The 12,866-nt window shown below is 40.2% G+C and overlaps 1 protein-coding gene across 3 annotated transcripts in view; it reads left to right on the forward strand.

Moving 5' to 3' along the window:
- The first annotated feature begins 3,476 nt into the window (after positions 1 to 3,476).
- Positions 3,477 to 12,866, forward strand: part of ANKRD50 (ankyrin repeat domain 50) — a 69,804-nt gene continuing 60,414 nt past the window's right edge. The window contains exons 1-2 of one of the 3 annotated variants that reach the window (XM_031942969.1): positions 3,477 to 3,499; positions 4,575 to 5,831. In XM_031942969.1, the coding sequence (XP_031798829.1) occupies positions 5,323 to 5,831 (509 nt within the window). In that variant the 5' untranslated portion in view covers positions 3,477 to 3,499; positions 4,575 to 5,322. Of the gene's footprint in view, positions 3,500 to 3,554; positions 3,641 to 3,974; positions 4,047 to 4,574; positions 5,832 to 12,866 lie in introns of those variants that run through there. The other 2 variants (XM_031942968.1, XM_031942967.1) reach the window with 2 other exon arrangements.

Below are 12,866 nucleotides of genomic sequence, written 5' to 3' on the forward strand. Positions count from 1 at the left end.
TGGCAATTCACTTCCCATTTTGGGGACTATTTACTCATGCCCCAAAGAAATAAGGTTCGTTCCAGATAAATATTTTGTGATTCTGAATTTAAAAAGTTGGGTTTTGTTTTTTGTTTGTTTGGGGGCAGTGGGATCAAATGACTAGCCTAGAGTCACACTGTAAGGCTGGATTACAGGGCCAGTGCTCTGATGTGCCATCTTACTGACCCTGATTTTTTAATACTTTAATTTAATTTATTTTTAATTTAATATATTAATTAAAATATTTTTAATATTTTAAATCTGGATGAGATTTTACTGAAAGAGACTAGTTTATTTCCCTCAATTTACAGAGAAGAAAATTGTTTCTCCGTTGTATTTGGTGTGGCTTAATGGAAAGAGCTCCAAATTCAGGGTCAGAAGCTCTAAATTCAAAGTGTAACCCTGCCCTCTCAAGCTTTAGTTTTCTTATTTGTAAAATGAAGTTAGACTGTGTCTCTCTTAAGTTTTCTTCCTGCTCCAGTTCCTATAAATCAACTTAGCTTACTCAGGTCAGTTTTTACCAAGTGGGATCTGAGATTTTGCATCACAGATATTTATTTGTGTACCTAGTTTCCTTGAATTATTAACTCCCTATGGTATATCTGAAGTCCTCTGCTCCTGCTGCCTCTCCTTTATCCTCTGACTCTCTTTTCAATCACTATGCAAGTTGACTACTGACTAGATCCCCTCACTAAAGCTGATGACCTTGTCTCTGTTAACTCTCATCCTTGAATTCTTGTGGTTTGTTCTTCTTTCTCAAGGAGCCCTGATGATATCATGGGTGATGTCTTGACTTGCTTGTGAATTGAATTTAAGTGAAGCAGAGTTGCCCAGTCTCAGCCCCATTCTTTCTTCCAATCATCAAAGTCTAGTAGCAAGACAAAAGTCAAGATGACTGTCAGCTTTGAAGATGTTCTACTAGGTATTTTCTCCTCCCAGGAGATTCCCAATACTATCTTCTCTTGGTTTTCCTTCTACGCATCTGGCTGCTTCTTTTCAGGTTCCTTTGCTGATTCAGCATTCCTGTTCTGTCCCTTATAAATGGTTGTATCCTGGGGCTACCTAAATGCCTTTCTCCTTATGCTTTCTTCTGTTGCCTCATTGGTTCCTAGGAGTTTAGTCTGGAATTTGTCTATCTACTCCTCATTTCTGATGACTTCAAGTTCACTACTTTTTGAAATTATTCAATTGGATATCACATGGACATTTTGAGCACATGGTCCAAAAGAGGTTCATTATTTCCATCTCTTGATACCTCTCAATCTCTTTCCCCCTCCCAAAACTAATTATTTGGTACCTTTATCCTTCCACTCAGGTTCCCTAACTTCTTATCCATATCCTTCACAACAGATTTATAACCCTCTAAATTCAATGAATTAATCCAGCCACAACATTTATTGAGAGCTAATTCACTACTGTGCTAGGCACTGTGGGATATAAACAAAATGGAAAAAAAAAATCAGATTTAAACTTGGAATTGACCTCATAGGTCAGCTCATCTGACATCATTTTATTCTCTACCTTATATGTGTCATTCCAATTCATCTTCCAAGCTGCCAGCAAAGTGCTTTTGCCAAAGTGGGCAAATCTCCCTCTCCTCACTCAATAAACCCTAGTGTCTGTCTCCTCACTTTTAGGATTAAATGAAAACTCTTTTTAAAGCTTTTCACAACCTGGTCTCTTCCCAGTTTTCCATTCTTCTTATACAATTCTACCTTCCTATTATTCTGAAATCTAGCTCTAATAGCCATCTCATTATTCTATTCCATCTCTTTTCCCTATCTTCCATTTTTGGAATGCACTTCCTCACTGAAGCTTCTCAGAAATCTCTGATTTCCTTCAAAACTCAACTCCCAAAGCTCCTTCTATTGAAGATCTTTTCTAACCCTGTCCCCTCTCCTCACACATATGGTTAACTTCTTCACAAATTCTTATATTTTTTGGTATCTATCATTTTTTTCTCTTTTTTTAATTTTCTTTTTTTTTTATTATAATAACTTTTTATTGACAGAACCCATGCCAGGGTAATTTTTTACAACATTATCCCCTGCACTCACTTCTGTTCCGATTTTTCCCCTCCCTCCCTCCGCCCCCTCCCCCAGATGGCAAGCAGTCCTATATATGTTGAATATGTTGCAGTATATCCTAGATACAATATATGTGTGCAGAACCGAACAGTTTTCTTGTTGCACAGGGAGAATTGGATTCAGAAGGTATAAATAACCCGGGAGGAAAAACAAAAATGCAAACAGTTTACATTCATTTCCCAGTGTTCTTTCTTTGGGTGTAGCTGCTTCTGTCCATCATTGATCAATTGAAACTGAATTAGGTCCCTTTGTCAAAGAAATCTGCTTCCATCAGATTACATCTTCATACAGTATTGTTTTTGATGTATATAATGATCTCCTGGTTCTGCTTATTTCACTCAGCATCAGTTCATGTAAGTCTCTCCAAGCCTCTCTGTATTCATCCTGCTGGGTATCTATCTTTTATGTGCATATATTATGTATTTGTGTATATATACATGTGTGTTTATGTATGTTGTATATATGTGTGTATGCAATTTTCTTCTAGAATGTTAACTAGTTACTTATCTGTAGGTGTATATGTGTGTATAATGAAATATATGACCTATTATAACACGTTATATATCACAATATTAAATTCACACACATCATACTGGGTGTATATTCGGTGCTTAATAAATGCTTGTGGACTGATGAAGTAACTGGCTCCAACTTGCTCAAGGTCGTACAGGTGAGCAGAGCTGGTTCCGACCCAAGTCCTCTGATTCCAGTCTTCAGAACATCTTGGAGATGAGGGGGATGGGGGATAGTGTCTGGAGAGACACTGGAGAGGAGCTGGAGGGGAGACGGGAGAGCCACCTTTTGGAGGTTTGGAGGGGAGCTGGGGGGCCATGGTTGGGGGTTGGTCTGGATAGATGTATTGGGGGCGCTTCTGTTGGGGGCATCTGAAGGGATGCTAAGGGGGGAGCTTCAGCTGAGGAGCCTGAGTCTATAGGGGCATTGTATGGGAGGGGTCCGGAGGGGCTGCAGGCGCTTCTAGGCTGAGCGCTCTCCTCTCTTTCTCCTTTCCTTCCAGGAGTAAAGGAACAAAGAGGGGGCTGCGGGTCACGGCCCTGAGTAAAACCTCTGAGCTCTGGGGAGCAGTCGTAGAGTGGAGGGGGAGGGTAGGCCCAAATGGGTGAGAGCAGACTTGACTTGGGAAGGGGGGAAGACCCAAGAGCCCAGAAGGGGAAGGGGCTGGAGAAGGGTCTGGTGGAAGAAAGGATCCACGGAAAAGGAGGGGCTAGTTGGGGGCGGAACCTAGGAGCTAGAGAAGGGGCGTGGCCCAAAGGAAGAGGGCGAGGGTTTTGAGCGGGAGGAGGGGAATGAGCGCAGAGGGCGGGGCTTCTGGGAAGAGGGGAGGAGTTTAGGAACATAGGAGGAGTCCAGGGGAAGGAGGAGGTGACGACAAGGTGGGGCTTAGCGGGGGTCGTGGAGAGGCTAGAGAAGGCGGGGCCAGGCTGCGGACGGGAGAGTGTGGTTATAGAGGACGAGGAGGAAGAGGAGAAGTACTAAACTTTGGTGGGAGAAAAGCTAAGGGGAGTGGCGCGAGGGTAAGAGGGGAGACAGGGGGGGTAGGACTCGGGGCGCGGCCTGGCTGAGGAGAGGAATAAAGGGGCGGGGACGAGGGGCGGAGCCACCGCGTGGGACACGTTGGGGGCGGGACCCAGCGCGGGGGCGCGCGCGGGGGCGGGGCCGGGCTCGCGCTCCGGAGTGGCCGGAGGCTGGCAGTCGGAGCCCGGGCGGCGGCGGCGGGACGAGGGCGAGCCGAGCAGGGCCGGGCCGGGGCGGGCGTGTGCTGCGTCCGGGGGCCGGGCGGAGCTGGGAACGCGAGCAGAGGCATGGTGGCCGCAGCAACGGCGGCGGCGGCGGCCGGGAGCTCGGGAGAGGGGCAGCGGCGGCGGCGGCGGCGGCGAGGAGGCCGCGGGGTCCGGGCGTGCGCTGACTGAGGCGGCGGAGGTAACCGCGGGCGGAGGCCTCCCTCTCGCCCCCTCCCCGGGCCTGCCTGAGCCGGGCCGGGGCCCGGACCTCTAGCTCTCCCTCCCTTGCGTCCCACTTCGTTTTCTCCGGGCACTGCGGGGCGGGGGCTGGGTTGGTGGGGGCCGCGTTCCCTGACGTTCTCGCCTGGAGCCTGACAACTCCACAAAGACGGAGGCGGCCGCGGGCCGAGCACCTGACTGGGCAGCCGGGCAGGCCGCCCGTCGCCCTCTGCAGCCCGGCTGGAAGCGGAGCCTGAGCCCCGTGTTTTTGTGGCATCCGCGCTGCCCCGAAAGCTTAGCCGGACTGGGGGCCGGCTCCCAACTTTGTCAAAGAGTAGCGACCGCAGGTGCTTCTGGAGCTGGTCTCCCGGAGCCTCCAAGCCCTGCAGTCCCGACCCGAGGCCAGGGATACAAAGACCGAGCCCGGTCCTTTTGATAACCGGACTGCAAAATGGTCATGTTTTACACCAAGCTAAGGGTTTTTGTTTGTCTCTTTGTTCTGTTTCAGTCTCTTGTGGAAGATGTGAACTCTCCAGACGTTGCAGACCCGAGAAACCTGTGAACAGGTTCGGGGAGAATCTTCTGTTCCTGGAAGAATTCACTTTTGTGTGTTAAGAAGGAATTGACGTTTGCACATCATCTCTGCTCCTGAGGTTTCTGCTCTTGGAATCACTTTCCTGGCATTGCCCTTGTCTGTAATTGCCACGATCTAGCGCTGTGAATGACTATTCCTAAAGAAATATGGATCTGTGCTGTAAAACTGCATTTTGTTTCTGGAGAAAAGCGCTCGGCTAAATTTTCATAGAGAGATGCGTTTCTGGATGGACTTTTCAGGCAGAAAATTAACACTAGTAGTCAAGAGAAGCATTTTATGTATACTGAAAGACTGGGCTTTCTCTTTAGTTATTCCAGATGTATTGTCTCATCTCTATACTTGAAACATCCACAATTTCTATAAATTCCAGATGTAGCCATGGAGTTATATGACCTATTGAGCCATATGAAAAGTATTATTGAGTTCTGGGACCAGACATCTTTTCATCAGATCAACAATTAAACTAATATATTATCTGCTACATAAGACAAAGGACAGAAATAAAATGAAACATCTGCAAAAAGAACTCTCTGGCTGATGAGCTTTGCGAGAAACATTAGGTAGTGGTTCTACTTTGAGCTTCATTTGCAAAGTGAAAAAGAACCTAAAGGTTTATATATACCCTCAAGTTTTAGCAAATGTTGAAGGAGGGCAGTCTACAATGACCAGTCCTTGGGAAGAGAGAGCCTGCAAAATGGCTCAAACCAGTTTGCTGCAGGGGAAGCAGTTTTATTGTAGAGAGTGGGTTTTTCACAAGCTTCAGCACTGCCTCCAGGAGAAAACTAACTGTAGTAACAGTGCTGTCAACAACCCATCGCTCGTGAATCCTGGGAATAATGCTAGTGTTGTTTCTGGGAAAGGAGCAGCCTGGGGTGTGTTGTTGGTAGGAGGGCCTGGCAGTGGTAAGACAGCCCTCTGTACTGAACTATTGTGGCCAAGTTCACCTACAAGTTTGCAGAGAGGTTTACATCGACAAGCTCTGGCCTTTCATTTTTGCAAAGCCCAAGACTCTGACACTCTGTGCGTTGGAGGATTTGTTCGAGGTCTGGTTGCCCAGATCTGCCACAGTGGATTGATCCAGGGATATGAGGACAAGCTAAGAGAACCAGCTGTCCAAAGTCTCTTACAACCTGGGGAATGTGAGAGGAACCCAGCTGAAGCTTTTAAAAGGTAATGCTAAAAATGTTGGACATATTTTCAGGTTTTTTCTTCAGGAAAGACAAATGTGCCTTAGATAAATAAAAAAAAAATTAATATTATTAACTATATTTTAGTTAAAAGCTGTAAAAAAGTAATTAAAATAACGAAGGGAACAACCTTTCAGCTTTCATTTGTCAAAATAGCATATTGATGACTGTGCATACTGGATTACATTTTAGCTATATGTGATTTAATATTTATGATGTGAAATAGAAACTTAAGAAGATTGCTTGAACTTATAATTTTTCATGAGAACTTTTGATTAGAAGGAGTAGTGTTCTGTGATGAAGAAAGCTAGATAGAAATGGATTTTCTTGGAGAATAAATTTGTTTGTATTTTAACTGTCATCCTTTTATGGAAATGAATTCTCTTTAATGAGAATGTTGACTACTGTGAAGAAAGGTATTCTGTATTTGCGGTTCTTCCCCATTTCTTAAATGGTAATGTAAGATATTGTTAAGTATCTGCTCGTTTTACTTTATTGTCCAGTTAGTGTTAAGTGCAGTGGTAAGACAGCCCTCTGTACTGAACGATTGGGATTGCCTTGTAGTTAGAAAAAAAATTTTTGTTTCTACTATAGTTTAACCTCAAATAATAAAAGTTTAAATTGTACTTTGCCAAATTATTTTGTTCAAACAATTAAGTTCTTTTTTTGAAAGCAACTAGGAGGGAAAAAAAGCACCTTAAAAATTTTGTCAAAAGTCTGCTCTACCCATTTTTTCTTACGAATAGAGAGTTCCTCTTTTGGTTGGGTTGACCAGAGATTGATTTTATTGGCATCCATTGTTAATTAATTCAGCAAGCATTTATTATTCACCTATTATGTGGTAGCCACTGATAAGTGCTGGAAATACAAAAATAAAACCTCCCAATCCAATTCTTACCCTTCAAAGAGCTTTTTATACATGTGTATAGATAGAATAGAAACTGAATTTCTCTAATTTCATTAACAGCTGGAATTCCTGGATAAGGAAAGTCCTACTACTAATACAACATGTTTTCATCTCTGAAACTTAAGATCTTATAGTTGCTTAGAGCAGAAGTGTCAAATGCAAATAGAAACAGATTAAACTACATAAGAATTCCTGCAGGCCACACTAATTTTATTTGTCTTGATTGTATTTTTATTTATTTTGCATCTTTATTTCCGAAGTACATATTAATCTGATTTGGGCCATGTTGGGGAATGTTGAGAGCAGCATGTTTGACACTTTTTGTCTTGGAGTCCTGAGAAGTTAGGCAATTTGCCCAGGGCCACATAGATGACCAGGTTTTCCTAGCCCTAAGGCCAGCTCTCTCTATCCTCTGTACTACACTACAGAAATCTAAACAGAAATTGTACTCAGACTACATAAATGGAGTGTCAAGTGTGGCAGCATGGTGTCAAAATAACCTTCCTGTAAAAGAGCTTGCACCTGATTTTATGAAGTTTTCCTTTTTTTTTTTTAAAGATAGACAAGGATTTCATGAAGTCATAGTAAATGAAAGAAAAAACATTTTTAAGTACTTCTCTAAATCATTTCCACTGTTAAAATCCTATCAGTTTCTGATGTTGAACTATTTGACAGTGTCAAGGACTTTAGGTCTTTGTTTTCTGGATCTTTAGTAGCTGTCTGCATCTCCCCAGGGCTGCTTCCCACGAGAATGGCTGCCAGCTCTGGGCTGAAAGAATGGCTGTTTTCAGGACCCGCAGGTTCAGGGCTGTCCCCATCAAAGTCTCAGGGGACATGGTGGTGGTGATGATCTGACTCACTTGGCACTTGCTGGCTGCTTCATCTTAGATGGTCTTGCCCTGTGAGTGGCATTTGGCTCGTAATTGGTCAAAAGATGGCTAACCCAGTCTTCTCAGGAATTACTCAGATGGCTGTGACTTGGGGTCAGGAGTCTGTTCCTCCCAAGGCTCTTGTTAATAGCAATTGGTCAGCAGTCTTTGCTGATGCTGATGCAGCTGGTAAGGCTGTGGCTGTGTTGAAAGTAGGACTGGTGATTTGGGGGAGGGGGAGGAAAAAGAGGAGGGAAACCACTGTTATTTACCCAAGGCTTTGTGTTCAGGGTCCTAGGCTTCCTTCATCATGGTTTATGATGCACTGGTGATAATGATATGTGAAAAAGAGGAGAACATTTCAGTTATGGGGGATAGCCTTTCCAAAGTTGTGCTAAAGAGACAGTGCACAGTGAGTTCACAGTGCACAAGCAACTGAAGATAGAATATTATGAAGGAGCTTAGATAATAAGCCTTGAAAGATTGGCTTAGGCTAGATTGTTAAGGGCTTTAAATGTCTAATGGGATATTGTATTTTATCTGTAGGGAGCAACTGGACAGTAGAGAGCCACTGGAACTTCTTGAGCTGAAGAGAGACATGGTCAGATCAGTGCTTTAGGAATAAACTTTGGCAACTGTGTGGAGAATGGTTTAAAGAGAGAAGAGACTTCAGGCAGTAGTCCAGGGGAGAGGTGGTGAGGCTCTGAACTAGATTTCTTGTCTTATGAATAGAGAAAAATTGATAGACACAAGAGGTATTGAACATGTCTGACATACAACACTTAAATACTTGATTGTTAACTAGAATTGATAAGGCTTAAATACTGAATGTGACTTCGCCTGTGGGAGCCTAGTGACTAGCACCTTCAGCAGAAACAGAATGAAAATAGAATTTGGGTTCCAAGACAAGATTTCTTCATATATTTGTTGCATTTGAATCGGCTGTAAGACATCCAGTGGGAAATATCAAAGAACAGTTGATGATGTGATACTGGAGTTCAGAAGAGAGGTTGAGATGAAGTATAGATTGTAAGAGCTGCCAAAAGTTGAAACCGTCAAAGCTGGTAATTCCCTAAGAGAGTGTGTAGAGAGAAAGAGAGCAGAGGAAAAAGGACTTAGGACAATCCTGGAGGTATATCTGCACTTTATCTTGGTGGTGAATGATGATCTAACAAAGGACTAACAGGGCCGGTAAGAAGAAAACTCTTTCTAGGGAGGTGAGAATGACTACCTAGTGGGAGGTTAGTAATGTCAAATACTGAAGAAAAGTCAAGTATGAGGAAAAAGCTCTTGGATTTGTCAATCAAGAACTCAGTGGTAATTTTGGAGAGAGCAATTAGGGAGCAATGAGATCATAAATCATACTACAAGTGAATGAAGAAAGAGGAGGCATAGGGTGTACCCAACTTTTTCTAGTTTAGCTATAAAAAAGAAAAGCCCTGTGGAATAACAACTTGAAGTGGTGATAAGAACCAAGTGAAAGTTTAAGGATAGGAAATGTCTGCACTGGTAGGAAAGGAGCCATATGTAAGCAAAGATTGAAAAGTAGAGATCAAAAGGGATGTTATAAACTTGGTTCTTGACTAACACACTGCTGAGCAAAGAGTGGTTCATTATGGTTCTTCACATGTTGTCTAGAAATTAGTTTCTAATGATAGTACTAATGATAATCAATACAACAATAGCCATTTGTAATAATGCTGTAAGTTTTGCAAAGTGCTTTGCAAATAGTGCATTTGATTCTCACAACAGTCCTAAGGGATGAGTTCTATTTTATTCCTCTCCTCCCCTTTTTAAGATCAGGAAACTGGGCTAATGAACACACAATTAATAAACTTAGGATACAGAATTTCAAAGTTGGCTCCATATTCCAAATCTAGCATTCTTTCTACTATGTCAAGAAAATGAAGATTTTGAAAAAGCTTGCATGAATTTTTTCTTATTATTGCTTTGCATTTTTTCCTAAGTACATAGGTCATAGAAGGAAATAATTTCATTTGTGTGTGTGCGCGTAACTTTTGAACCCATTATATCTATTGTAAAGGTGAGGAGAACATGTAATAGCAAAGTGTAGAGAGCAGTGTTCTGATAGTTCATGGGTGAGAAATACCCCCAGATAAGAAAGGAATGAGATAGTTATGGGGGGAATGGGGGAGTCTGGAGAAATGCCTAGACCAATTTCTAATGGAGTTGTCTTGGAAGTAGTAGATAAAAGTGTTGTGGAATGATATCCTGAGATGACTAGGGTTTAGCTGAAGTTGAGTCATGGGCCATTCATTGACATAGCATAAAGATTGTGTGTGTGTGTGTGTGTGTGTGTGTGTGTGTGTGTGTGTATGTGAGTGAGAGAGACATGTAATTGATGGGAGATGTAGAGGAAGAGGAGAGACAGATACTTCTAGCTGCATCTTTTAAGTATGAGTACATTTAAGTACTTCTTAAAGGCAGTCTGGCTGTGACGTAGTGGATAGTGCTAGAATGGGATTGGAATCAGGAAGACATATCTAAATCCTACCACAGAAAAATCCTAGCTATAAATCATTAGCCTCTCAGCATCAGTTTCTTCATTGGGAAAACTTACATTACAGATTGTTAGAGTGTTCACGTAAGATAACATGTGAAGTACTCCACAAACCTTAAAACAACTTTATAAATATTAACTATTACATAAATTAAAACTGTTAATTTTAGGCTTTTCACCTGTAAAGTTCAGTATAATAAATATCAGGGCAAAATTACCAGCATTATTTGGTTGATAACCAAACTCAGGGTTAAAGTTGTAATTAGTGTAGAATTAGTTGTAATTAGTGAAGAAAATCCATAAAGAAAAGCTTAAGCTAAAAATTAAGAGTTCCTTTTGATTCAAAAAATATAGTTTGAATGAGATAATGATGAGGTTGTCTGTCTGTTCAGAATTTTCTAAAATTAAAGTTTAATTTTTCAAATGAGGTTTTTTTTGTTGTTGTTAACTAATTTTGACAATTTCTTTGTCTTTGAATTTTCTCTGAAACTACTGGTCTATTGAAGTAACTAAGTTTATGTTATTGGAATCAGGTCTGGCATATAGTGTACACTTAAATGCTTACTGACTGAATCTATAGACAATCTAGCAAAGCATAAGGACTTAATGTAATTATACATTATATATACATATATATATACATATATATATATATATAGTCAGTTTCTTTTGGTTATGTTTTCTTAGTGTTGATTTCTTGGGTTTTAAAACAAATATAAGATTGTACAAATATTTTGTACAAAATATGTTTGATTGATTATATCTTCGAAAGTAATTTCTTGATGTGGCCAGAGTTTCTGTTTTGTTTTTGTTTTTCCTATATAATTTGTAGTTGCTAGTCACTGTCAGAAAATAAGATGAGCATTATTTATTGTGTGAAATTAGTATCAGTACTTCTTCCTGGTTGACAGAGGGAGCTAATCATTTCATCTTCTCTTCTAGTTTCTGTTCAGAGAAAGACTAGTCTTTGTTCCTGGAGAATTTTGGTATTCTATTTTAGTAACCTACTGTTAATGAATCATGGGATCAACCTAAAACCCTACCTTTGTTTCTCATTTAATCCAATGAAAATTAAAAATAGGACATGAATTAAAGGGATTCTGTTGCCTCAAGTATGTGCTACAAAAATGTTTAGCGGATTACATGTTTATGAAATTTGATGTCACCTTGCATCTGTTTGTTTGTTGGATAGACTTTAATTTGTAGCTTTGTCTGTGTTGGCGTTCCTTCAACCACTGTCTTTGCAAAAAAAATTTTTCTCCCCAAAATATAAAGTTGATTAGAATCATAGAGCCAGAACTGAGTGGGACCTTGGAAATTATCTAGTCTAGACTCCTAAATTTTACATACTGGGAAACCAAGGACCCCAGAAATAGCAAGACTTTCTCAGGTCACACAGGTCAAGTGAAATAGTTAGTGACTGATCCCACTACTGCAGATACAGATTTGATGATCTTTCCACATAACACACCTGAAAGCATCCTGACTGTGCAAATTAAAAGTGACATTAAATCTTAGATCTGTGTTTTCAGTCTTTGTCTCCCTGTTGCTTCCTGGATCAAATAGAAACTTTTCTCTTTAAAGATCTTTACCACTTGTTTACAGTTTATCTTCACAGCCTTATTATACATTACTCCTCCTTTTTACATCAATCCAACTATACTATCAACTCCTTCTCACACAAGCTATACAGTAGTCATAATCTTTGGCCCAGTAAGTCCCCAGTTGGGCATATAGTTATAAAATGTTATCAAAAAGAAAAAAAGACTTATCTTATAGCAGGATTTTTTAAAGTTGTAAAAAAAAAAAAATCTGGAAATAACCTAAAAGACTAGCAATAGAAGAATGTATTAAGTAAATTTTAATATTAATGTAAAATTGTAACTCAGTTATGATGACATACTAGAAATTTAAAGAAATTTGGAAATAATCTTTTGAAATAATGCAAGGTAAAATATGTAATAAAAGTATGTAAAAGTCTGGGTGACTTGTACACAGAGCTAGTAACTATCAAAGGCAGGATTCATTTATTTCAAGTTTGTTGCTGTATGTACTACAACACAATAAAAAGTTAACCATGCAGCCCAAAATATTCTTACTAATCAGTGAAACTCATTTATAAATACTTTTAAACTTTGAAGATATTTATATTTTGTGGTCAACAATTCTACTTATTCTTCATAAATTTGCCTTGATTACACTTTAAGAGATTCTACCAAATTTTGGCATGTAGAGATTTGTTGGATAAATTATTGTTCCTTCCAGATGGTTTTATGGAATGACATTGTGTTTTCTCTTGGATTTCTTGGCCTGCACAGATTTGGTTGAGTCTTTTAAATTTGTCTTTTCAGAGAATATTTTTAGATATTAATTGTATTGCTATCTTTATTTTTTATGATACCACTTTCCTTTTGAATGTTTCCATGTATCCCATAGCAATTTCTTAGGAAAAAAAAAAGAGTACTTCAGTAAAATCAACTAGCTTATTATGAATATCTGATAATTTATACAGTATTCTATACTGGAGGTCCCCATCTGTGAAGGGAAAGGAAAAGAAAGAATTCATTTTGCCAGCAAGCCTACAGAACCAAACTATGATTGCTACAGTTGGCAAAGTATTTAAGTTTTGTTGTTGTTGTTGTTGTTCTTCTTCTTCTTCTTCCTTCCATTTATGTGATCATAGTCATTGTGTGTTTTATTAGTTTTGCTTATTTTACTTTG

This window comes from Sarcophilus harrisii, chromosome 6 (assembly GCF_902635505.1).
Source record: "Sarcophilus harrisii chromosome 6, mSarHar1.11, whole genome shotgun sequence".
Lineage (NCBI taxonomy): Eukaryota > Metazoa > Chordata > Mammalia > Dasyuromorphia > Dasyuridae > Sarcophilus > Sarcophilus harrisii.